Source organism: Nannospalax galili, unplaced genomic scaffold (assembly GCF_000622305.1).
Source record: "Nannospalax galili isolate Female #2095 unplaced genomic scaffold, S.galili_v1.0 scaffold104, whole genome shotgun sequence".
NCBI lineage: Eukaryota > Metazoa > Chordata > Mammalia > Rodentia > Spalacidae > Nannospalax > Nannospalax galili.
The window spans coordinates 3,288,287-3,315,792 of record NW_008353596.1 but is presented as its reverse complement, the minus strand read 5'-3'; the positions used below and the strand labels follow the sequence as shown (position 1 = coordinate 3,315,792).

General features: G+C 47.5%; 1 protein-coding gene and 1 long non-coding RNA gene across 2 annotated transcripts in view; one reads left to right on the top strand and one right to left on the bottom strand.

Annotated features, from left to right (window-relative positions):
- The window catches only part of LOC115067298, a 118,877-nt gene extending 103,246 nt beyond the window's left edge, over nt 1-15,631 (bottom strand). The window contains exon 1 of the long non-coding RNA XR_003846724.1: nt 14,251-15,631. This is a non-coding gene — a long non-coding RNA (uncharacterized LOC115067298). The remainder of the gene's footprint in view (nt 1-14,250) is intronic.
- On the top strand, nt 12,354-27,086 carry Stc2 (stanniocalcin 2). The gene is made up of 4 exons (XM_008850776.3): nt 12,354-13,696; nt 15,680-15,822; nt 18,103-18,314; nt 23,844-27,086. The coding sequence occupies exons 1-4, from the start codon at nt 13,546-13,548 to the stop codon at nt 24,244-24,246; spliced, it is 909 nt and encodes a 302-aa protein (XP_008848998.1). The 5' UTR covers nt 12,354-13,545; the 3' UTR covers nt 24,247-27,086.
- Nucleotides 27,087-27,506: the final 420 nt, after the last annotated feature.

Below are 27,506 nucleotides of genomic sequence, written 5' to 3'. Positions count from 1 at the left end.
CAGAGCCCCCAAGAGTGCAGTTAAAGAATGAAGTTGCTACAAGGGAGGGTGGTGACAGGGTGATACCAACAAGGTACTGCCCTTAGTTGAGCATGTGTTTAGCCCTTTCCCAGTCAGTGAGCCATTGCCCCAGGAAACATAAGGCAGGGAAGAGCTTGGCACATAGATCCCAGGCTGCTCAAGACAATCACACTCTAAAATATACACGACCAGATTTGCACACCGTACTTATGGAAATATTATTCAAGAACATTATGAACACACAAAAATAAATCTTTAAAAATACCATTTGGACAACACACACATACAAATGAAGGATTTCTCTTTCTACTACAACAGCCCATGAAGGCGTTTTAAAGAAGTAAATGTGGTAAGCTACTGCACACAGGGACCTGCAGGTGCAAACCTGTCCACTGTGGTCCACACTGTTCCTGCCCCAGGGAAACCCATCCAACCTCCTCATGTAGACGGGGCCACCAGACCCAAGGGGAACAGAGATGGAAGCTCACTGACTGTGCTCCCCACCTCCTGGGGGTGTGGCACAGTTCTTGCTTAGACTCAGTTAACCATCAAACAGAGGTCACAACCCCACCCCTGCTCTGATCAAGGGGAAAAATAATGGCCATTGTCTGCCTGCCTGCCAGTGCCAAGAACAGAGCTAGAGATTCTGACACACAATCCCATTGAACCCACAGCAGCCCTATGAAATACTATGCATCACTCCATGTGCTATCCCAGGAGTAGCATACATCCTTCAGACTTCCTGAAGGGGAACTGCACATGCCCCTCATTACTTAAGACTTCTAGTTGGGGGGCTGGAGAGATGGTTCAGCGGTTAAGAATACTGGCTGTTCTTGCAGAAGACCCGGTTTTGAATCCTGACACCCACATGGCAGCTAACAACTGTCTGTAACTCCAGGTCCAGGGGACCCGATAGCCTCTTCTGTCCTCCTCGGGCATTGCACGACACGGGTGCACTTACCTACATGCAGGCAATACACTCATACACATAAAATAAAAATAAATGAAATTTAAAAAAAAAAGATTTCTAGTTGGAACACTAAGATCTGGTAAAGGCCAGAAGGTTGGAAAGGAGGCAATAGGTAGGTAGGTGGGTGGGTGGGAGGGAGGGTGGGTGGGTAGACGAGACTTTAAGGGAGAAAGACAGTAGAACAAACTGGACATGAAAGGAGGGGATTAGGAGTAGAAAAGTTTAAGCAGGGAGGGGGGAGGGATAGGGAAAAAGAAGAGAGAGGAGGGATGGGTAAATAAAACTAAAAACCACGGTCATGAAAAAGTCACATAGAAACCTACCATCTTATAAGCCTATTATAAATATATAAACTTGGGGCTGGAGAGATGGATTAGTGGTTAAGAGCACTGACTGCTCTTGCAGAGGACCTGGGTTCAATTCCCAGCATCCATCACTCACATACATGCAGGCAATACACTCATACACATAAAAAATTAAAATTATATATATATATATATAAACTAAAAAGAAACAGAGTGAGTTTGAATGGAGGTACCCTCTACGGAGAGATAATGCTTCTCACAGAAGCCCTAGGTTAAATGAAAACTCCAGTGCCAGGTGTGGAATACCTCCCAATGAGCTACTGGCCAGAGTTCCCAGAGGCCCCCAAAGTGATACAAGCTATTGCTGTTGTTCTTGGCTGCCCACCAGAACTTGATGGTAGAAAGCTATTACTGAGGACATCACACACTTTGGTCACAGGATGTAGAGAAATCAAGCTGGTGTGAGCTAGAAGCTTCCTCTGCACTGGCTAGAAGGAAGTGCAGAAGCTGCTGTGCAGGCTGCTAGGGGAGAAAATTCATTAAGTCTTTCCCGGATGTGGATTCTGAAAGATACAATAATGATCTCCCAGCCAAGATGTACCATAGTGGTATGACGTTATGGGGGTAACTAACCACTTCCTACTTGCATTTGAGGCCTTCTCCATAGGACAGAACTCATGCCTGGTTCTATAAACCTGGTCAAGGGCCCTTGACTGGGAAGGTCATTAGGCCTCTACTACTCTTTTCTTGCCGAATAGTCATGTTGTCAAATTATCTTCTAAATAATCATATTTAGACCCATAGATTAGTGAGTGCTGTGCCCAGCCTTCATCAGAAAAGCTTCTTACTGCAGTTGGCAGCAATTAGTGCAAAGTACCAAGAGTAAGTGATGGCTGAGTGCTCAGTCCTAAATAGGGCATCTATATCACCCACTTCAAGGCTCAGGGACCATCACAGAAGAGAGGGCAGAAAGAATGGAAGAGTCAGAGAACAGGGAGATGTACAGCAAAAGATGCCTTCTGGACACAGCCATTGAACTCATGAACTCACTGATGCTGTGGATATCTGCACAAAGCCTGCACAAGACTGGGTCCCTCAACAGTTCATTATGCACAAGGGAGAGGCCGATGAGGCCTCCCTCACTTCTCCCTAAGGGATTTCTGGCAGTCAGTGGTTGTTGGGAGTGGAAAGGGTAGTTTTCTTCAGTGATGTAGCCACAGATAGGTTGCCCTCGTTCTCATACACACCAGTAGCACACACACACTCATCACACTCAGGCAAAGAGCTCTAATCAAACTCAGTGAGCTATACACAAAAAGACTAGGACAGTTGGAGGGAAACTTGTTGAGCAAGGTTTCCGCAGTGGAAGAGGGATGAAAAGGGGGGAAGGGAGGCAGGTAAAAATGACTGAAATTCATTACATATATGAATGAAACTGTCAAACAGTAAGAAAACTAAACCTAAAAAGGAAAAGACATCCAGTTGGATTGTGTTTTTTTAATAATAATCCTCAAACTTTGTAATGAATAATCACTTCAAAATCAGACCATCCTTTTCTTAGCAAGTCATGCACTGCTTAATGATGCTGTGGTCTAATATGAACCACATGGATGATGCTAGTAGACTCATAAAATCATGTTGTCTAGTGACAATGTATCAGCTTGTGTAAGCACACTCTGTGATGTGCACAGGGTAATGAAGCAGCCTAATCTACAGTTCCCAGGACAGGTCCCCACCCATGTGGAATGTGTGGCTGTGCCTGTAGACGAATACAGACCCAACTAGAGTGCTCTCCTCAAATACTATCCTTCTTAGCCACACAAAGCCTCCCAGTTCTCCCACCTGTCTGTTCCCTTGCTCCTCTGGGCCTGTGTACATGATGGTCCTGCTTCTGGATTTTTCTCTCTCCTTTACATCTTCTAAATGCCTCCCAACCATCTTTCAAGATTCATTTTCTAGTTTTATTTGTTTTGTTTTGTTTTGTTGAGACAGGGTCTCCCTGTAGCGCCAGATGACCTGGAACTTGCTATGTAGACCCAGTTAGCCTTGATCTCACAGAGATTAACTTGCCTCTGTCCCCCAAGTGCTGAGATTAAAGATCTGTGCCACCACACCTGAATCATTTCCTATTTTTTATATTTTATTTTTTATGTGCATGAATGCATGGCCTGCATGTATGTAAGTGCACCCATGTCATGCAAAGCCTGTGGAGATCAGAAGAGGGAATTAGAGTCTCCTGGAACTGAAGTTACAGACGGTTGTTAGCCACCTTGTGGGTTCTGGGAATCGAACCCAGGTCCTCTGCAAGATCAGTCAGTGTTCTTAAAACCACTGAGCCATCTTTCTAGCTCATTTCCTATTTTTTTAATGAATATAAAAACTAAAAATATTCACCTTTGACACCTCTCACACATCCCTCAAACTGTCCTCCTGGTGCTTCTCCATCATAATTCTTAACACATGTGCTAGACAAATCACTGCCTCTCCCCTACACTCCATTAAACCTCAATAAGGGCAGCAAACTTGGACTATGTTCTTGCTGCTCAGAGCACAGCACCAAGTCTAGAACACTGATAGTCATGAGTTTGTTGAATAAGTGACTAAATGCCAGGATATGTAAGGTTCTAAGTTCTTCAAAATGAAGATTTTGAGTGGCCAAAATTACCCATAAAACTTCTATAGAGACTGGAGGTATAAATCAATGACAGAGCCCCTGTCTAGCATACATAAAGTCCTGGGTTCCATGCTAGCATCACAAAAACATAAAATAATTTTTAAACCTACAAACAATCCTTTAAAATAAAGTCCCCACGTCACGTGTTCAGTGCTGTGCGGCAATTCCCCCCTGGAGTTTGAGAAACGCTGTGCAACACTGAAGGAAATGGTAGAGAACTGTGATGGCAGCTCTTCCTCAACCTCAGTCTGTAACACAGTCACCAGCCTGATGACTGATGAGAGAGTCGTGATGGAAAAAATGGGGTACCGATGGCATGTGTGGAAAAGGGTCAGGAATGGGTGGTAAAATTGCTCATCAACATAGGGACCTCACTTGCTCAAAGAGTTTCATTTTTTTGTGTGTTAATATTTTGCCTCCAAGGAAAAGATGTCCTCCTTCTCTGCCATCAAGATCCAAGGGATCCTTTTTATTTTTGTGAATAATCTGTGGAAGTAAAACTTTTTTAGCTTTATTAGAATATTCAATAATGTATACACTGAAAATTTGCATGGCTCATTTTCCGGGTTTTATAAGTACACAAACCAAAGTGAGAAGCATTGTCTGGCTGCAGCTAGGTGCTCACCAGGTATCATGTGTGAACCTGGGACAGATCCATCCTAACTGTCTCGGATTGCAAGATGGTCTCTGCTGAGTTCCAGCCCATCATTCTTCTGGTTCCTATGCTTTCCACACAAAATGCCCTCTTTCTAAAGTCTTAGACAGCTCATAGCTTTTTTTCTGGAGAAAAACAGTCACCCTATTTGCTCCATAATTGCAAAACACTTTTCTTCTTGCATTGTCAACACCCAGGAAAGTGACCCATTGTGACATTCTCCTTCATTTCTGTATCACCTACTTCTTTGCAATCTCCTTTGACTGGATTCTCTCTACTATCAATTTTAAACCATAATCTAACACATTTTGGTAAGCAACATTGCAGAAATTATAAAGGACATTGGCCAGCATTCTTTTAGAAAGATAGGACACCCCAGTTCCTGTTGCAAAATATTTCATGGTAAAATCATTCCCTTTGAATGAGTGAGTGAATGAGAATACTGCAATCACTTTTTATCCTCAGAAATACACTGTTTAGGGGGCTGGAGGGATGGCTCAGCAGTTAAGAGCACTGGCTGCTCTTCCAGGGGACCTGAGTTCAGTTCCCAGCACCCACATGGTGGCTAACAACTATCTGCAACTCCAGTTTCAGGGGATCCAGCACCTTCTTCTGGCCTTCAAGGGTACCAGGCACATACATGGTACACATACATATAGGCAGACACTCATACATATCCATAAAAGATAAATAAATCTTTCAAAAGAAATACATTGTTTATTCATAGATTCTTAAGTTTGAGAACTTCATCTACATGGAAGATCCACAGCCCAGAACTTGGCTTACATGGTCAAGTTTACCACCATCATTATCCATGTACAAAGATGACATTTACAGCAATCTGAGTTATCTGATAATCTTACATTTCCCTCTCTCAAGTTTCCTCTCTACCATGTCGTACATAAAATGAAAATTTCTATACTTGCAACTAATTCATGATAAGCCAAAATAATACACTCCATAAACATGTACAATTTAGGTAGCAATTAAATAAACACTAAAATTAAATAAGCTGGGCGTGGTGACACATGCCTTTAGTCCCAGCACTTGGGCGGCAGAGGCAAGCAGATCTCTCTCTCTGATGAGTTCAATGCCAGCCTAGTCTACATAGTGAGTCCCAGGCCAGTTGGGGCTACAAGGAGACCCTGTCTCAAAAAGAGCCCCCAACAGATTTAAATAAAATACATGTCCAAGAAAAAAATAAACAGCAATCATTACAAGACTATAAAGATGATGTCATCCGCCTTCTTTTATACTTCCTTAAGAGATTAGGAAAGACTTTGGCCTATGTGACAGCACACAGGCCTGCAGGATGACCCAGTGGTGCAGCTGTTTTCTCCTCGCTGCATCATCTTTCCAGAAGATTCCATCATCCGTTCACTTGCTTCCTATTTCAGAGACTTTTACCATAATTAGTAATAATTTATGAGTAATGATGAAATAATTCCTAGGATAAAATAGTGAATATATCTTTAGGATAAAATAGTGAATATATCTTTAAATTTTAAAGATCAAGATCCTATGATTTAGCCATAGAGCCACAGATTTGTAAAGACTCCCAAAGAGCCTACCAGGAAACTCTCAGTGGCTGAGGGAGAATCAGTGTTCTCCAGGATGAGCTCCTTGATAGGTTATCCAATCACAAGTGGTCAGCCCTAAATGTCTTCTCTGGCCTATATGTTGGGGATTGATTCTGTAGGAGATAAACTATATATATATATATATATAGTTTATATATGGTTTACTTTCTACTGCTATGATGAAATACCTGACCATAACAACTTGGAAAGGTGTTTTTTTTTTATTCTTATTTTATGTGCATGAGTGTTCTGCTTCATATATGCAAGTCTACCGTGTCCATGCAATGCCCACTGAAACCAGAAGAAGGTGTCAGGTCCCTTGGAACTGGAGTTATAGACAGCTGTTAGCTATCATGTGGGTGCAGGGAACTGAACCCTGGTCTTCTGCAAGAACAGCCAGTGCTCTTAACCACTAAGCCATCTCTCCAGTCCCAGGAAAGAGTTTATTTCATCTTATACGTCCAAAGCACAGTCCATCTTTCAGGGAAGTCAAGGCAAGAACTCAAAGCAGGAACCTGAAGGCAGGAGCTAAAGCACAGATCATGGAGGAACACTGGCTTGCTCCTCTGGCCTGAGTGCAGCCTGCTTTCTTTACAACCCAGCACCACCTGTCTAAGGGTGGCATCACCCACATCACTCAACAATCAAGAAAATGCCTCACAGGCCAATCTGATAAAGGGAATTCCCAATTGAGGTTCCCTCTTCCCAGGTGTGTCAAGTTGACAACCAAAGCAATCCAGGTACTAAAAATAATTGAGAGGGAGTGAGGAGATTAAGAGTTGGAGGGGGAGATGGGGGGAATGATGTAACAGCACTTGTGTATAAAATCCTCAACAAATAAAAAATTTTAATTATAAAATATGATGGAATTAATTTTATTCTGTCTTTTTTTGTTGTTGTTCTTTTTGAGACAGGGTCTCCCTGTAGCCCCAGCTGGCCTGGAACTCACTATGTAGACCAGGCTGGCCTTGAATCTCAGAGAGATTCGCCTGCCTCTGCCTCCCCAGTGCTGGGATCAAAGATGTGTGCCAGCATGCCCAACTTATTCTGGAAGATTTCTAAAATTTAAAGTATGTTAAGAAATAGGACTCTTGGCAGATGAAATTACTCAAAATGAAAGAGAAAGAAAAAATAAAAGAGAAAGGGGAAGGAGGAAGGAAGTGTGGTACTTTGAATGAGAATGTCCCCCATGGACTCCAATTATTTGAACACTTGGTCCCCCCAGTTGGTGGCGCTATTTGTGAAGGGTCATGGAACATTTAGGAGATGTGGCCATGCTGGAGGAAGCAGGACAGTGGGGGTGGGCAATGAGAGTATACTATTACTTACTTTTCTGTTGCAGTGATAAAATAGCATGACCCAGGCTACTTATAGAAGGAAGAGTTCATTTGGCTTACGGTTCCAGAGGAATAAGAGTCCATCATGGGGAGCTGGAGAGATGGCTCAGCAGTTAAGAGCACTGACTGCTCTTGAACCCAGGTTCAATTCCCAGCACCCGCACGGTAGCTATGAACCGTCCTTAAGTCCAGTTGCAGGGGAATCCGAAGCCCTCTTCTGACCTCCGAGGCATTGCACAACATGGGTGCACTCACATACATGCAAGCAATACACTCATACACATAAAATAAAAATAATAAAATATTTTTTTAAAGTGTCCATCATGGTGGGGAGGCATGGCAGCAAAGGTGGCTAGAGCAAAAAGCTGAGCGCTCACTCTTCAAGTAGGCACGGGAAGCAGAAAAAGCCAGACTGGATGTGGGCAAGCCCTCAAAGCCTGCCCCTACTGAACTGCTTCCTCCAGCATGGCCACACCTCTTAAAGGTTCCACAGCCCTCCCCAAACAGTACCACCTGGAGACCGAGTATCCAAGTACTTGGAGCTTATGGGGGACATTCTCATTCAAACCACCACAGTGGCTTTGTCCACTTTCCAGGGTGTCTCTCTGCTTTCTGTGCCTGCTTGAAGATGTGAGGGTTCAGCATTCCGCTCTGGCCACCTCTCCCACCGTGCCTCCCCCGCCATGATGGACTCCTATCCCTCTGGAATCGTAAGCCAAATAAACTCTTCCTTCTATAAGTGGCCTTGGTCATAGTGTTTCATCGCAGCAACAAAAAAGTAACTAATTATAGAAGGAAGGAGAGAGAGAGGGAAGGAGGGAGAGAAGAAAAGAAAAATACGGAAAATAGGAAAGGAAAGGAAAGGAAGGAGGGAAGGAAAAAAATCCTCAAAGGCCACTGGGGGTTAAATCACATTAACAGATGTGTTCATTTACCCAAGACTTCCAAAATTAGGTTCACTGGACAACAACCCCACAAAAAAAGGCTTTTCCTTCACCCACTCGAAACCTAGTACTTCTCAGCCAAAGTTGCGAAGCCAACCAGGGGCAGTGCCACCTCATCCCAGCACCACAGCCCTCTGGGCCCGCCTAGTTCAATGGAAGCCAGGCAGCCCCTTACTTGGGATATTTTCTCCTAGAGTTTGTCTCAGCACACAAGGAGGAAGCAAAAATTATGACCCAAGGAAAACAGAGGGTTTCTGGGATGCTATTCAAGCTTTGGGATGAAGCACTAACAACTCAGACCACAAGCGGACACCTGATGTTTACAGTCTTATTATGTTCCAGTAAATGAATCTACTGTGAGAGACACAGTGTCCCTATTCTCTAAGACTTAAAAAATTCCTTTTTATCATTTGTATTCTGGTCAATCCATGAATAGTTTAACTACTGACTGATGAGACAGAGGAAATGCTCAGTTCACAAGTATGCTGTGTGTGCTCCAGTACTTTGAAAGCTGACTGTTCAGGGATCTCAGAATGCATTTTCCTCCTGTATTACCCAGGCTAGCCATGAACTCTTGGGCTCAAGTCATCATCCTGTCTCAGTCTTCCAAGTAGCTGAGAATAAAGGCATGCAGCACCATGCCCAGCTAAAAAATATCATGAGTGGTAGGCTTCCAGAGCGGACCCAAAAAGCCTTCTTAACTCCTATTGTTTCTGAAGAAGTCCTGTGTTTCTGCAGGGAAAATTAGTAGAGAACAACTTTGAAGAAGTACTAGTAAACCCAAATACTGAATACATACTCTCCTTCAACCCTGAATTCTTCAATGAAGCAACTTATTTAATGAAAGAAGGTAATAGGAAGAAGGATGAGGACCTTTTTTAGGGACTTTTGCAGCCCTTACAGGGTCACTTTGTCCAGTTTCACCTCTAACTTTTTCTCATTTTCCTTCCAATAGGCGATTCTCAGAATCTGTGATAAGGACAGATTGAAGGTTCAGAGAGGAAGACAACAAAGGATGGGGAAAGAGGGAAAATAAAAATGCTTGAAAGAGATTTTCTTCATGGGGCAGTTAAAGCTTGTTATGGTAAGAACTTGTGGAATCAGTATGAGTTGATTTGCTAAGGAAATTGAGAAGGTGGGACCCCCAATACTAGTGCCCCAGGCCCTTGACCTGGTAGAAGAAATGAGTCCACTGTTCAGTCAGACAGTACCCCTTCTGGCCATAAGGTGGTGCCATAAGCCCAGACCGTCTTCCCCAATAGGCTGGGACATGCTGTGGGTGGAGCTCCCTAGTTTAAGCCATGTTGCCCAGTCAGGCTCTGGAACTGGAAGAAAGCCTGAACTACACTTGCGTCACTACACTGGCAGGCTCAAATGGATCCCATCCTCTAGAGCCCCACCTGCTCTCACAAAGCAAGCATACTTTCTGTCCTGCTGGACGTCACAACCCACATCATGAATCCAACTCATTCCTTTCCCATTTGATTCATCTTGTTCCAAAATGTCAGCAGTCACCACAGAGCTTTCTGAGTCCTAAAAAGAATCCAGTCAAAGAGCATCCTATGGTTGGATCCTTAGATAGCTGTCAGGATGCGATCTTCCACAATGAGTACAGATTTGGCACCACAGCCCCAGGCTTACCACATGCTCAGCCATCACACCAGCTTGGTTTCCCTATTCCGCACCAAACTAGATAACCTCATTCCTGACACAGGGCCCACAGCATCCTGTCTCCTCCATGCTTTGCTTCTACAGGGATAGCCTCTCCCTTGCCTCCACTTGCAAATGTCCTCCTCCACCTTTCAACCCAAACACCTCCCCCAAACCTTCCCTCTTGGGCATGACTGAAGGTAACTGTCTTATGCCTCAATCCTGAATGTCACAGGCAGACCAGGTCTGTCTCTGTAATTTCATGTCTTAAGCTAAAAAGGAGGGCCAATCACAGGCACCACTGAATCCCAGGGCAGCACTGGCTGATCTGTCCTTACTCCTCTATGGAGAGACACCAAAGTTTTGAGCTTGATGTATGGAGCAGTGTCTGTGCTCAATTCATGTTAGCCTTGTACAGTATACAAGTATATATACAGTAATCTGCTATTCCTAACCCTTTCCATTCATTGGCCAGCCTGCCAAACATAGCCTGAGTAACAGAGCTAAAGGAATTCTCAGGAGAGAAGGGGGCACAACAAAAGCATCAGTCCATGTCACAGTCTATGCCCAGCTCAACTTCTGTCCTGGGCCTGCAGCCTGGAGGATGGTCCCAACGAATCTCCCAGAGATTCTGCAGAATTCTCAGATCCATGGGGGATACACTAGAAGAGCACCCTTGTCTGGATGCTCTGGCCTTGGCTAAGTGGTCCAAACGTAAACCTTTAAGCAGTACCTATGTATGCTTATAACACCTGGAATCTACTATATGGGTTCTTTTCCTTAGAAAGGAGCAGTTGGCTCAGACAGGAATCACAAAGAGTCCCTTGAAAGTAGGAGGAAAAGCCTCAAGATGACTTTTTAAATTATGTAGATCCTCTGAAGGCAGGTCTGGGACCTCACAGATGATGGGGAGGCAGGGACCACCATCTACCTACTGAGTTGCTGCATCTACAACTGGTGGAGGTGGGTTTGCCTCTGCCACCTTGACGTTCCCATTTCTGTGTCTCAAGAAAAACAGGTGCCAATATTGTTCATGGAAGAGACCACGGGGAAAGAACATCTACCTAGCTATAAAGTTAAGACTCAGGACAAATGACCATTTGACACCCAGGAAATCTGCAGCCTTAAAATGTTAGGACAGACCAGAATGCTGCTGCTGTTCCTTTGTTTTGTTTTTCAGGATCTACAGGAAGTGGTTTTTCATAAACTTCTTTTCATAGAAGCTAAGCTGACTGATCAAAGTAATCAGTGAGGATGGTCCATCTTTATGTCCTAGCATCCACCACCTTCCACAAAGGATGAATGAGGCTGCAGGAAATTACTGCTACTGGAATCACGGGCAGGAGTGGCCAGTTCCCATCACTGCAGACTTGGACATTCAAAGTGACCATCTCCTGGGGCTCAAGAGCTGGGCAGGGACTTATGAACAGCAGCTCCTGGCTTTCCAGCCTCTGGAAAATCCATTCCGAAGGCACTTTCCCAGCCCCTCCTTCCTCCAGTCTGACTCAGGTCTGCTGGATGCGTGGGAAAACAGCACGCTTCGGTCACCTTGACCACCCCAGCCTCCCGATTCCCCTCACTGGAGGGCAGCTGCAAAGGGAAGCTTCTCAGTAGTGGAAAGACCTGCACGCCCATCTCTGTGCCCCCCTCCCCGAGGCATGTCACCTGGAGGCTCCAATAAGGCTGACAGTGCGCTCCAGTGCGGAGACCCAGGGCTTTGTCGCCGCCCGCGGTGGGTGATGAAACCTTCCAGGCGCATTACTGCAGAGTGAGCAGGCGGGGAGTGGGGCGGGGTAGGGATTGAGAGCTGGTACCGGGGCTCACCTGTTCTCCAAGATATGGGTGGGGACTGCAGGGGAGGAGCAAGGAGTGCCAACACCTGGAGCGGGCCCCGCGGCGCTAAGTGGCAGCGCTCTCCTGCCCACACTCCTTCAGCCCCACTAGCCCCCAGAACTGGGCCGTCGGTGGACTAGGCCAGGAGCAGTTCCTGTCCCGAGCCCGGCGCGAGGGAGACGTGAGCATGCACACGTACACACACAGCAGGGGCAAGAGACGCTCCAAGTGGCGCCCAACTTTCTCCTCGCTTGCTCCAGCGGGGGAGATGGCAGCTGAGCGCGATCCAATCCCCGCAGTGCATACGGAGGGGAGTTCCTCCAGAGGGAGCAGAGATGGAGAGAATTTCCCCGGATTTGATTTTTCTGATTTTATTTTTACCACATCTATCAGGGGACTGTGGAGTGAAGAAAACTCGCAGTTGGGCAGAGTAGCACTTTGGGAAAATGGAAGAGTGTGTTTGGAGACGCCTAAAGTTGTCTGTCAAGCTCTGGCCTCTGGGGCACGCGATGCTCCACGGCCGCCCGACTCGAAGCTGCCGGGGCCTCCCTGCCACCCGCCAGGAAATGATGCAAGTCTGGATTGTCACCTGGATCCCCGACTAGAATCCGGCTGGACTGGGGGAGGGGCGAGAAAGGACACTCCAGGTGTTGCTCCGCCACCAAATTCAAGCAAAAGGAAAGCGGGAAGATGGGGCAGTTGCACAGACCAAATACTTTAGTGCGTCTGTCTCTCTGTCTCTCTTCAGGCATGGTTTTTGGTTTGGGGGGTATTTTTTTCTTTTCTTTTCTTTTAATGCCAAGCGTCACGACGCTAGGAATTCCCATTTGAGCTCAATTTGCTCGCACCATCTCAGTGCCCATGTATCTGTTGCCATCTATCAAGGCCTAAGGGCTGAAAGTGTCACTGAACTGCAAAGAGGAAACTTTCCCAGCAGGATGCGAACCAGGGAACTGGGGACGCTGTCCCAGCGCAGAGCGGCCCCTCTTGCCCTTTCCTTAGTTGCAATCAGAACTGGAATCCGCTTTGGGTTTTTGTTTTACGTTGTTTTTTTTTTTTTAAAGCCCATTCGGCCATTGCCCTGGAGCACCCGCACACGCGCACGCATCTCTGGCCGCGCTCACTCACACGCACGCAAACGCGTGGCCGCCGCCAGGTCGACAACTTTGTGGGGCGCTCCCAGCGGCGCCCGGCTTCCTCCCGTAGTAGTTGGCCCAGGCCCCGCCTCCCGGTTGTTTTGTCAAACGGGCCGGGGTCTCGGATTGGTCCAGCCTCCGGGACAACACCTGCTCGACTCCTTCATTCAAGTGACACCAGAGCTTCCAGGGATATTTGAGGCACCATCCCTGCCATCGCCGGGCACTCGCGGCGCTGCTAACGGCCTGGTCACATGCTCTCCAGAGAGCTACGGGAGGGCGCTGGGTAACCTCTACCCGAGCGGCGGCCGCGAGGAGGAGGGAAAAGGCAAGCGAGGAGGAAGAGTGGGAGGAGGCGGGGAAGCTGCGGAGGAGGAAGAGGAGGAGGAGGGGAGCACAAAGAATCCAGGTCTCCCGGCGGGAGGTGGATACCCAGAACCATGTGTGCTGAGCGGCTGGGCCAGTTCGTGACCCTGGCTTTGGTGTTGGCCACCTTGGACCCGGCGCGAGCGACCGACGCCACGAACCCTCCGGAAGGTCCCCAAGACAGGGGCTCCCAGCAGAAAGGCCGCCTGTCCCTGCAGAACACAGGTAAATGCGTGCGCCCTGCAGCCCGGAGCTGCGGGGAGGGAATGCCGTGCACACCCGCCGCGCGCCCTGCGCGGCTCACCCCGAACCCGGCGGCCACCCCCCGGCCGTGCAAACTCTTGGGTGGCTCGGGACGTGCAGAGGGAAGTGCGAGGCGAGGCGAGGTCTGCGCAGGGCTCCTAGCGCCCGGAATCTGCACGTGCTAGCAGGGTGATGAAATGGCTGGGGCAGGACTTGTTGCTGTCCTCCCCCGGGGTTGAGGGGAAATGAGGCAGCGCTCGACGCTGCCAGCTCCTGCCAGAGTCCCGGGCCCCATGCAAGGCGCACTGCTCCATCCTGGCTGGCCGGTGGCAGGCACGGAGGGTCCCCGGAACTGGGTTCGCCCTGCCCGGGAGAACTTCTCGTCCAAGACCGCCAGCCTCAGCACGACTGTTTCTCCCCTTCCTCAAAGGATGCCCCACATCTCAGAACTTTGCTGGCCAGATAAATTGCATTGAGAACTTTCCCTCTGGGGGCACTGCTTTCGGAGGAGAGACGGGGAGTTTTGCAAGGCGTACCTCCGTGGTGCTGCCGCGGTCCCTTGCTCCAGGCCAGGTCAGCCAGGGAAGGAATGTAGACACGACCCGAAACGTGCGCGGGGCCCAGCTCACCCGCGCCCTCCTCGCCCGCAAGCTGCAGAGCCGAGCCTGGCGTGCGGCACTCGGGGCTGGCCCTCTTCCCAGCTCCGGGGAGAGAAAGAAAACCTGCCTACAGCTCAGCTCCTTGCAGGGCGCCTCCACCCCCGCTATTTCGTGGGGGCCGTGTGAACGCGGCGGCCGTGGCGTGCGTGCGCTCCTTCCCTGAGCCTGAATGCACGAATGCGGGTCAGGGACTCCTGAATGAGTGATCGCGGTTCTGCGTGCGCTCCAGGGCCGCGCGTGGAGTGAGCCGAGCCTCTGGCCTCCACTCCGGGCGCGCAATCCGGGTCGTCCTACGCCCCAGGACCCTCTCCAGGTTTAGGTAACCTTCAACCCCTCTCGGGTTTAGGTAACCTTCAACAAATACACGCCCCTCATTTTCTCGCTAGATTAAATCTGAATACAGATTTTTCTACTCCAGCCCCGCCCTTCTTCCAAAATACACTTTTCTGATGTAATTTTGAGGTCGATTTAAATCAGAGAATTGGGTGAGCGGGAGGAAGGCAAGAGGCTGCACTGGGCAGCCTGACAGCTCCCCCTCAGTCTGTCCTTTCGGGGAGGCGAATTAGGACTAGGTTTTGGAAGAGGCAGCAGGCTGCAGGCCTCAGGGATTCTAGGGGATTAAGTGATATCTCACACCGGATCCCTAATTAAAAAGAACCTCTAACCGTGAATGGTGGCTGATGGCAAAGCCAGCCCCCAGCTCACTTGACTCTGAGCCTGTTCCGCCAGGCACAGCCTCACAGGCCTGGTATTTTTAATGCGGATGGTTTGGAGGCGCTGTTTAAAAGGAATTTTGTTTTGATTTTTTTTTAGGTGTTGAATTATAAAGCTGAATTGAAGCTGCATTTTGGATGCTTTCATTTGGGGGTCAGGAAGGAAACGGCTGGAATTTAGTGGTAGCGGCCTCTGCGGCTCCTAGTAGAGAAGGCTATTTTATTTCATTCATGATGTACCATCTTCATTTTAAAATCCTATTTTCGTCTGCGGGGGTTTTAAAAGCTGAAATATTTTCTGTTTTTAAACTAAACATTCCCAAAAATACCTTAATAAAGTGGAAAAGATAAAGAGACTGCTCAAACTAACTTCTGATTCTAATATTTCTAATTTTGAGCTAATTTTTACAAATATTTGCAAATATCAATACTTTTCATAAGTAGTAGTAAGTGATGACATTTTCTTTCCCTGGCCCCTTAGGTTCCAAAATGGGCATTACTAATTTTTTTCTCCTTTAATTTTTCTCTAGTCCTTACTAGCTTTTAGCATGGCCAAAAGCTTTGTATGTTTTTGTACATCATTTTCGTTTTAGCGGAGATCCAGCACTGTTTGGTGAACGCCGGCGATGTGGGGTGTGGCGTTTTTGAATGTTTTGAGAACAACTCTTGTGAGATTCGGGGCTTACATGGGATTTGCATGACTTTCCTGCACAACGCTGGAAAATTTGATGCCCAGGTAAAAACAACATGAGATGTTTTGGGTTGACATAACACAATTGAAACACTGGCTGGAAAGACTCTTAACAGATTTCCTGAGCTGTTATTTGTGGGGTTTAAAGTGTACAGCAGAGTTACCTGCATGTCCCTATCCCACCAGTGCTCTGCTCTCTGGAGATGCCACTAGACTAAACCTTTCCCCACTCTTAAATGCTGAGGCTGTACAGGCAAAGTATACTTGACCCCCAAAGTTGAAGTTGAAGTCAGTGATAAACACTGTGAACACCCAGAAACCAATCTCCAAAATCCATTGCATTAGGAAGAGTAGGCTGAGGTAACAGCAAAAGTTCACCTAATAGGGAATCATCATCGTGTGTGTGTGTGTGTGTGTGTGTGTGTGTGTGTGTGTGTGTGCGCGCGCGCGCGCGCCTAGGCAGGCAGCCTAGATAATTCACCACCTTCAAATGGCTATCTTCCCTCTCCTCAATAGCAGACTCTCTTCTTCCAATCTGAAAAGTCACAACCCTGACTAAGTCTTGCATTATATACTTTTCTTACAGTCAGAGCCTAATCCACATCAGATATCCCAGAGCCCAAGTTAAAACTGGGCTGCTGCTCAGGGCCAGGCAGAACACCAAAAGCAAGCTGATGATTCCAGCACAGGGGACCCAAATAGGAGCTTAGATGGCATGTGGCATTAGGCTGGCCTTCATTTTCTCCCTGGGCTCTCTGCCCTGTTGAAACACCCTGTTGTTATATCTCATAAACTTCCTCTCCTGTTTCATTGGAGCCTGATGACAAAGTTTGGAGGAGGCCAACAGTTTAGGTGTGATTTATACACGTCACCAGTTACCATCCGCTGACATCCTGTGGACAGCCTGACAAAGCAAGGCCTAGAAAGAAAGGGATGTGACGGGCCTGGCAACCTAAACTGCAGAGGATGTGAGGTAGCAGAGAGGAAAGAGGGATAACTTTGAACTTCTTGTAGCTCCTTAAAAAAGCACCCCTCAGAATTGACTGGAGTTAGGAAACGCAATAGGAAATCCTGAGGAGAAAAGCGTACCGAGGGCCTTCCCACAGGATGTCAGGAAGAATACCAAGAACAGAGTGCCACGGCCCTCACAGAAATTAATCTTCCTTGTTTTCTTAACCAACAGGAATATGTTCTCAAATTAGAGACATCTCTTTCAAGTTGATTCTCGGCACATAACTACTTCATCAATTGGCACACCCTGCCCTCCATCCCATTTGGCTCCAGCTGGAGAATCAAAGAAAACAGGGCCACAGGGAGAGTGCATGTGTCACATGGTTTTTCAGCCATGAGACACTATCTGTAGACATTTCAATTTCTCCTAAAGGGAAAAACCAAAATAAATGTGCTGGCTGGTTTCCCACTCCCAACCTAAACCAGTTCACTTTCTCAACTCAGTGATTTGCAGGCCTGTCTCTAAAAAACAGAGGGGTGACCTCTCCAGACAGTTTGTTTCTATAGTTATGGAGGGAGATTCCTGGCTAGATAGCCAACAATGTCTCCAGGCCAGGGAGGTTGATAAGAAAGCAAACACAGGGGCTTGCCTCCTCATCCCTGACAGCTGTCTCCTTTCTGGGCTTAGCACAATCTGATGGGGTTGCCAGGAAGAAGAGCTATAGGCCACATGTATGCCTGGCTGCCTTGGCTCTTGTGAGGGAGGGGGGAGTCCCACTACATGCTGCCAGGCTAAATGCCAGGCAGGCCTTTGAGAGACAATAATCCTAACAGTTTAAAGGCAAAGAATGCTCCTCTTTGAGGCATGGAAGGAAGCCACAATGGGTGCTGAGCACTGAGGCAGAAAGGGGAGGCACAGAGAGCGTTCCCTCCTAGGGATCCAGGACAAAGGAAAGTGTGCTCTTACACTAACAGGCGCTTTCTACTGGGGAAGAGCTCTTGCTGATACTGGCAAAGGAGTTATGGTCCAATACCCTGGTATGCCAGAGAATCTGCCACCAGGCAGTCGCCACCCCGCTGCCTTGAGGACAGACAACTGAGGAAGCCCCAGGTCCAAGGAAACGAAAAGTGCAGCTGGGGAGGAAGGAGGCAGATCTGTTAGTGTACAGAGCTCATATCCTTTCTGGCCTGGTGCCCGAGGTGTCCTGTCACTCTGAATGTACCTCCCATGTAACCTCTCACCTGGAATGACATCAATCTGAGGCAGATCTTGGGACTCTGAGATCAAAAATTCCTGTGTAAGGCTGAGAATGAATGGTACATGTTGTCCTAGCTGGTGACAAAAATCTCTTCTCCTCTGTCCTCCATTCTCAGGGCAAATCATTCATCAAGGATGCCTTGAGGTGCAAGGCCCATGCCCTGAGGCACAGATTTGGCTGCATAAGCAGGAAGTGCCCAGCTATTAAGGAAATGGTGTTCCAGCTGCAGCGGGAGTGTTACCTCAAGCATGATTTGTGCTCAGCTGCCCAGGAGAACATCGGAGTGATAGTGGAGATGATTCATTTCAAGGACCTACTGCTGCATGAGTGAGTACCGCCCCACAAAAGAGGGAGAGCAAGGAGGAGGTCATGGGACCTGGAAGTGGGTCTGAGGAGATCACTTTTAGAAGGTATACTCCCTTCAAGTGAACACAGTTGTGGTGTACCTCAGAAAGCTACACTGACTCCCCTACAGGGCCTTCCCTGCTGGCTTTCAGGAAAACACAGCAAGGTCGCCACCATCAGTTTGCAATCCTCACAACAGAATGGCACGTTATTTTTACTAAGCACAAGACATGTTCAGTCAGAAATGTTCTCCATCTTCCCCGTAGCTAAGTCCCAACTAGTCTCTGACTGTTCCAAGTGGCTCCCAGGGGTCGATACTGACAACTGAAAGATAATATTTGCTGAATATTAAGTGGCTTTTAGATTAAGCCCTCTAGATCTTCAATTCACAGATAAGGATAATACGGAGCCCCATTAGAGACACAGCTAGGGAGAAGCAAAGCTAGGGTTGGGTTCCAGGCCATATGACTAACAGCACCTCTGCTCTAAATGCCCCAAACTGAGAGCAATCACTTTTTTTCACCTTTGCAGGCTCTCCTTCCTTTCTCTAACTCATTAATGTCCTACCATAGAAAATGCAAAACAAACATCAAAAGCATTTGTCAGCTAAACATTTATACTAAAATGTACTAGAAGAGTCATGATTCTGTGATAAACCCTGAACATCTTACTCCTTAAAACTTATTCTAGCTAGAGAGATGGCTGCTCTTACAGAGGACTTGGGTTCAGTTCCTAGTGCCTACATAGCAGCTAATAACCATCCATAACTACAGTTCCAGGAGATCTGACTCCCTCTTCCGGCATTGCACAACACAGGTGCACTTACATACATGCAGGCAAAACACTCATACACATAAAATAAAAATAATAAAATATTTTTAAACTTACTCCGGCTGTAGGACCCTGAATTGTTCAGACTACTAAAGCATACTGGTACATAATTGTTTCTAACATGAAGCGTGGTCCACAGCCCCCAAGACTGCAGTGTCCCCATCTCCAGAGATATAAAGGGCATAAAGGAAGCCACCAGCTCAGCAGTCCAGTGCCTATCACTGTCAGCTTTTCTGCGGTGACTCACTGGGCCGGATCAGTACAGTTTTGTGAACTCTTGCTCCTCAGTTCATTCCACAACCTTTTCCTACTTACATCACTAAACCATCTACTTGCTACCCTCACCTCACCAACGCCTGGTTATGAAAGCAGCTATCTCCTGGCATTGCCCACTTAGTTATAAGGCCCTTGGTATCTTGTAACACTCCTAGTACAATATTGTTATTCATGGTGACATTCTGAAGGCAGCTCTTGCCAAAAGCAAAATTATGCTGCTTTTTTTTCTTTGAGTCATACTAATGCCTTATGACATATTTTCATTCTTCCAAATATTTATAAAGGAACGACAGTATCAACAACAGTAATTGTCTTCTATTTTTCCTTAGTGAGCCAGGTCCTTGGCTATGAACTATACATGGATTATCACATTTGTCTTTCCTAACCACACTCCAAGGTTGAAATTACTGTCTCCATTTAATGGAAGGACAGGGAAGCGAAGAGCTTAAAGAACTTCCTCTGAGGTTTGATTCCTACTCTGCAGCTTGGGAATTGGAACAGATAGCCATCTCTCACTCTCCACAGAGGACGGTTCGGACCTCCCCTAACATACCAACATCTATGAATGCTCAAGTATCATACAAACTAACATCCCCCCATCTAGTCTAGATGGCTTATAGTGCCTAAGACAACACAAATGTTATGTAAGTAGCTGTTAGATTACAGTGCTTAGAAAAAAATGTCTAGGAAAAAGTCTGCTTCAATAGAGAGACAGGTTATTTCTGATTTGTGGTTGGTTAGTTGAATCCACAGATACAGAAAGGCAACTGTGTACAACGAAAGCTACATGTGAGGAACAGGCCAGTTGGCAGAACTTCCCTGCTCTTAGCCTGTCCTTTTCTGGCTTTGTGGGGCTTCAGGGATGACCGGGGATCTTTCCTTTTCTTAATCATACCCCCATCATGACCAGAGAGCATTGTGAGATTCCCTTCCTCCACAGTGCTCCTGGAAAAAGCACATGGTAATGCATGACTGAGGAACTCCAACAGGCTGTCCCACTGACATTCTTAAGATGACTTCTTGGCCTTGAGAGTGGGTGGTGAAGAGCCAGTTTATACATCTCTGACATGTTCCTGGAGTGCATTTAAGTCTTTGTATTTTCTGAGGTAAAGTCTTCCTTGGAAAAATAAGGTTTGGGGAACACACCCCACCCTAGAATTTAAGAAGCGGTAGAGCACTGTGGCTGTTTAGTGTCAGTCCATGGGAACATGGCCTTCCAGGTCAGGGACTCTTATTTCAATGGATCCCCCACACCATTTAGAATGAGCAATGGCCACCAACCTCAGCCTGCTATGGAAAAGCCAATGGCCCACGGTGAGCAGAAGTCCAACTGTCTTAAGAACACGGTTGGGAGAGCCCACACAGGCCCTTGAGTCTCCTGCTAAGCTGGCACTTCTGGGCAACGGGTTGTGCCAAATTCCAGCTCCCTGAAAACCCTCTTCCCTGTCCTGAAGCCACAGCCGTATGGTGCATTAGCTTGAACTTCAAGCTGAACTGCCTGAGCTTTTCAGTGTTTTCAATCATCTTAACTGATGAAAGGGTCCTATTGGTCCCCAACAATCAAGAAAGCCATCTCAGAATTTCTGACAACAGTCCCAAACAGAATGAGAGCCAAATTCACCTTTCCCTTTAAAGACGAGAAAGTCAACTCCTGAAGAATCAAAACCACCCCCCTTCCTCACCTGACTCTGCAAAATGCTTGTGCTAGGAACAGACCTTCCTCACCTGACTCTGCAAAATGCTTGTGCTAGGAACAGAGGAAACAACTCTGTTTCTGCTGCTGTACACTGCCCCCTTCCCACCCACCCCACCCTCTCTTCTTATCATCTGCCTCCCCCTAGCTGTAGCCAGCCTCCCTTAGCCTCCCCACATCCTGTCACCAGGTACTGGCAGCAACCAAGGGTTTGGAGCTTTAAGCACATCCCCCCTCCTTCAGCTTTGCTGACACTAAGTTGAGTGCTGGGCTTTGTCATGAGACAGGCTTAGCCTGCAGCCTGGGAAGGCACCATGCCAGTTCAAAACACAATTTAGATTAACTTACTTGGCCACACACACCCTCCCAACAGGACTCAGCTTCTTCCCTGAGAGAAAGAAGGCCCAGAGCAAGCAGTGGAAAGGAGGGCTATTCCTCTGGAGGTCAGTGCCTGCCTTAGGATTCTTGGGTTCATGGCCAGAGAGATCACCAGGTGGAAAAGGCCCCAGAGGCAACTATGTCTTCCCAGGAAAATCTTCCTTTTACTTTACAGAAATAAGCTTACAGGAGAGACTCCATTCAGAGTCCCACATGGACCCAGTGAGTGGCAGGTACAGTCTGGTGCTAAAATCCTGTTTCCTCTTCATAGATGGACACAGTGGACCTGAGCTTCCTGAGACAGTGCTAGTTTCCAAAAGATAGAAAGACATAAACAACCACTGAGCATTTTGCTTGTGCATTTCCTCCTCCTCGAGGTACCTAAGAAACAGCGTCTCACTGTCCCTACCACTAGCAGAGGCCTAGAGTAGAGAGATTAAGGACCTTGTCCATCAGCCATGCACAGACTCCGATGCCAAAGGCCTTAAGTAGGTTTTAAAAAGCAGCTCTGACTCCATCACCCAGAGCATTCTTCCTGGCTGCTCTAGGCCAGGCCAGGCCTTCCTTGCCTGGCAGTTCCCAAAGGCCTACCTTCTCCCTCTTCCTGGTTCTTGCACTCTTGAAGTAAGGACACTTCACTCAATTACAGCTTGAGGAGAGGTTAGCAAAAATGGCAGTAAACTACTTTATGTGTCTCAGACCATCTCTGTTCCTTCTGCATAGCAACAACTGCCAACTTGCAAAGAAAGAGCTCAAGAGCCCTAGCCTAGCCATCCAAGTGGCCAGGTTTCACGGAGGAGAGACCTTTGTTCCTTGTTAAAAGCCCTGCTCCAGGTGGCAGCCCAGAGCTGCAATGGTCACAGGCAGATATGCCCAGGACTTTTGCTGGCTAAGGACTGCTTAATTCCAGTTAGCTAGATAAAGTCACATGGAGCATTCCATATCTTTCTTGGGATCTTAAAAGGCCAGTAAGAGATAAGAAAGGCTCAGTGAGCACTGCCTTACCAGACGGACCCATAAAAATAGAAAGCAGGTGCACTTGTCCCTGCTGTCTGCACACTTACCTACCCCCTGAAGTGAGGTCTTCCAGCAGTTCTCAACAATGACCCAGGGTAGCCAGTGTAGATGGAGAACCTAGCTCTGACCCTAGAACGGACCATATTTGTTCCACAGAGAGCTGCTCTCATTCTGGACCTAGGGGCCCTGACTACCCTCACATTAACTCACCTGACTAGCCCTCACTAGAATGCAAGAGAAGTCCTGACTGACAGTCAGGATAGTGAACAGTGTTCCCACTCCCTGCTGGCATAAAACAGGGGAAAGCCCCAGGGAAATGACACCCCTCAGGGGGTGGGCCTCCCAAACCCCTCAGTCCATTCCATAGCGCCCAAGATACAGACAGAAGTATATTTTGTAACTTTACAAAATACCCTTCACTGTAAGTCTAAGGCAGAGGCACACAGACAGGGAGAGCCACCTCAGAGGAGCCTACCTGGTGCCACCTATGAGGGGCAGATGTGGGATTCTTAGAGGCTGTTGGAGAGCCCCTCCAGCCTAACCCTTCCTGACTTCTTTTTAATATATTTTTATTTATTATATTTATTTTATGTATGAGTGTGTTTCCTGCATGTGTGTAAGTGTGTCCTTGTCATACAATGCCTGCAGAGGTCAGAAAAGGGCATCGGTTCCCCTGGAACTGGAGTTATAGACGGTTGTTAGCCCCCATTCAGATGCTGAGAATCAAACCCAGGTCCTCTGTAAAAGCAGCCAGTGCTCTTAACTGCTGAGCCATCTCTCCAGCCCCACCCCCACTTCTTCTTTACTAAAAAGATTCCACCATTTGCCCCAAGATCTATCTCTACTGCAGCCAAAATTCACCCAGCATCTATGCCCTGGACATGCCCAAAGCGCATCTACCTCCTCTGTATTCACACAGCTGTCAAGCCTAGGACACTCACTTTACTGTCCCAACCCCCTGCTCTTATCCTGTGTACGCACACACTGTCACTGGCCCGTTCTCCTTGGCCTCTGTCTACAACTACTTGGAAGAGTGAAAACTCACCTTAATGTTCTCCAACGCCTGCCATAGAGCATGGTCTACAATAGCCTTCTAGGAAATAGCGTTGGAGGCTAGTGCTGTATACAATATGGGTAAAGGATAAATAGCATTGGAGGCTAGTGCTCTATACAGTTTGGGTAAACTTCCAAAAAGATCTTCCACCAAGCCCAAGGAAGCACTGACTGCCTCTTTCCTGGCCTTGTCATACTCCTCTGCAGGGCCCCTTTGGGACATGACCCATTCTCAATCTCTCTCCCTCTGCTCTCATCTCTAGACCCTATGTGGACCTCGTGAATCTGCTGCTGACCTGTGGGGAGGAAGTGAAGGAAGCTGTCACCCGCAGCGTGCTGGCTCAGTGTGAGCAGAACTGGGGTGGCCTGTGCTCCATCTTGAGTTTCTGCACCTCCAACATCCAGAGGCCTCCCACTGCACCCCCCGAGCACCAGCCCCTGGAGGATAGGGCCCAACCCTCCAGGCCTCACCACCGGGACTCGGACCACCGTCTCACAGAGGCAAGCAGCAGAGAGGTCAGCAGAGGTGCCAAGGATGAGCGAGGGAGCAAAAGTCACCCAAATGCCCATGCCTGGGGCAAAGCAGGTGGCCAGGGCGCTCAGGGACCTTCTGGAAGCAGCGAGTGGGAAGATGAACAATCTGAGTATTCCGATATCCGAAGGTGAAATGAAAGCCCGGCCATGAAATCTTTCCTCCAGGCCGTCCATTTTCTTATCTATGGACATTCCAAAACATTTACATTGAAAAGAGGGGGGATGTCACACGCAGGATTTTGTGGGAATTGTGGACTTGGTGCAGGTGTATGAAGAGATGAGATGGAGACTCCGGGGCAGTGGGGTCTCAGGTGTGGGTGCCTGGGTAGACTGGCACCTACGTATGCATATTCAAGGGAGTGTTACCTTGAGCCTTGTTACTTTGTCTCTTTCAGTCTGTAGAGCCAGCAGGTCAGCAGGTGGTGTCTACAGTGTGCTCTGTTGCAGGGGGGAGGTTAGTCTGGGAGGGGAGGGGCCACACATAGGTGCTAGGCCCCTCCCCACAGCTTCCAGCACTGTGCAGAAGGCAGGGCAGCTGGGTTCCAGGGCAGAAGTGAAAAATGTGACTGGCAAGGGAGAGAAGAACAGAGAGGAGACAGGGCCTCAGCCACGCTCAGTGCCAAACTGAAGTTCAGTGTCATGCGTGGGACCTTGCAATTCAGAGCTCCTGGAGGGGACACAGGGTAATGTGTTTTCTGTGTGTCATTTCTGAGCCGTCCTTCCATCTGGGGGATGCTGTCTGAAGGAGAGGCCCGTGTGTGTTTACTTCAACCACTGCTTCCACTCTCAGTTGCACTTTCTCTCTATTTATCTCTCTTATTTATCCAATTACATCTATATATCTGTCATCTAAATAAATGCCTTTCAAACCAAACAACTGGGTCACAAAAACCAGCTCAAACAGGGAAGAAAATCAATCCCAGCCCATCTTTGGAGGATAAATTTTTATAAGTACTATTTTAAAAGGACTCAAACAGCACAGTGCCCACACGGGCTCCTACCTCCTAACCCCAGGACAGACCTTATACCTAAAGGAAGAACACACAGAAGGAGTCCATTTGACAACTTCCCCCTAGAATGTTGCTATCTGACCTTGCCCTCAGCCAACATCCATGAACCTGTACCAGCGAATTTGTGTGGCAACATTGGAAACCCGCCTCTGTGAGCCAGAAAGAGGGAAAAAGAGGAGACCAGAGACCACTAAGGAAATTGCCTTTAAGAAATGCCACCCTCCTCATACATGGAGGGATCACTGGAAATCTCTAAGAAACAGGGCTTTCCACACCCAGACTAGAAATTTAGCAATGAAGAGAGAAATCAATGGACAAGAGAAAGGCTGAAAGAGAGGGATGCAGCAGAGGGACAGGGCTGTACCAGGAACTCCATAGAAGTAGGTTTTCTGCAGTTACTTAAAATTAGCATAGTTTATCCTCCTGCAGCCAGTACTCACACAGGAGCTGGTGCTGTAGGTGAGGGAGGTGTCCTGGGCTGGATCTCTCTAGAGCAAGGCTCAGCAAACTCTTTCTGTGAAGGGCCAGATAGTAACTGCGGATCTTTAGTTTGAGTTGTCCGGCTCTGCAGTTGCAACACGTAAGCATTCCAGCCATGTAAATGAAAGTGACTCTGTTCCACTAAGATTTTCTTTAACAGGCACCCAGCTGGATTTGGCTTACAGGCCATGTACAGCATGTTGTTCCCTGGACTAGGGAGCAAGCCAAAAAGCACACATTCTGCCTTATCCAACTACCCTCAAAGACCCCTGAGGCCAAAGACAGCCAAATTCTCTACACTTAAATGATCTGTTCTAGGGAACACCCTCACCCCAAACTCAGCTGGTATTTCTATGTCCAGGATTCAGTCTCAATCTTTCAGCACCCCCTGCTTGAAAATAAAAATTCATATGAGGGGAGGGGGGCAGGTCAATGATGTGCTAGAAAACCCCCAGAAAGATCTAGAGCTACAGAGACGTTTGGGAAGTTAATGCAGTTCTGCCCTGAAGGGAGAAGGCCAAGCATGTGAGGCCTGCCATGTGCCACGCACCTTGACCGTTTCTCCCTGTGTCCCTCAAAAGCTAAAGCAATAGTGTTCTCTGTTTCTGCCTCAGCTGCTCATTTTTCCCCAGTGCCTGGGACTGGGTCTGTCAGTGTCTTGTGTGTTCACCTACTGATGTTCTGTTTGTTGCTTCTCTTGTAAATATTTGTCATTTGTATTTATTATCTTAGTGTTTTCCCCTCAAAGACATAAAATTGCTTCCTGTGTTCTCTGTTATGACTTTCTCATGTTGCTGGGTTTGGGGGGTTTTTTCCCCCTTCTCTGAACTCAGAAACATCACTTTTATGGTTCTTGTGAGATTGGGGAGGTATACAGTGTGTATTTATTTCTTGGGTCCTTTTCCTCAAAACTTTCCAAATTCCTGTAAACAAGACAGAAGCACTTGCACAGTCTAAAACGTAAGCAGAGTAGTTGTTACAAACAGCCCTTCCTTGTCCTTCATACTTCGTACAGATTTACCCAGGAGCCTTCCTTTGAGGAAGGATGTGGATCCCCAAATAAAGATGCAGTGTTTATTTTGAGCTTCGCATCTTAACAAGATGATCTGAACACCTCTCCTTTGTATCAGTAAATAGCCCTGTTACTCTAAAATGAGAGGAGGGAGGGCAACAAAACGCTGACAACCCAAAACTAACCAACTAGAAAACACCAACTGCAGTCAGGCATACTTCACACACACACACACACACACACACACACACACACACACAAGTTTAAACTCTAAACCTAGTAAGTGGCGTCTCTAGAACAGTATGAAACAATGCTCTCAGTGGCCATTTCCTAAGGAAGAACAGCCCGGTTGATCTCAGAGTTGCACCACGTGGGCTTGCTAAGTCTGTTTCTGTGACAGAATTAGGCAACAGGGCCTGTCTGTTGTCACACTGCATTGTTTTCCTTCAAGCATTAATAAAGTTTTTAAATACATGGCTTGAACTTGAGCAGTGTCGTTTCTGAGGGGCTTTGATGTCAGGTGTGAAGGGAGATATTTGTGAACTAGCCGACTTTTGGCACTGCCTCAAATGAAATCTTGGGAAAGAACGCCAGATGAAGAAACCCTGACCCCAGGACTTCTCCATCCCAGGGACCCCATCCAAGGCCCCTCTTGAGCCACCAAGACAAAGAGGAAAAGGAATTCTATGCCACTGGCCTGGAAAGGCTACTCTCATGCCCCGGTACGTTCTCGCAGCTCACTCTGCCGTCACCTTCCAATACTAGCCCTTCTTTCAGAGTAGGTCTACAGCAGATGTCACCAGCATAATCATCCAATGGTGTGGTGCATGCTGGGGCACTCACCACCTCCTTACAACTCTTGGTTGCCACCGCAAAGCAGAATTGGAATC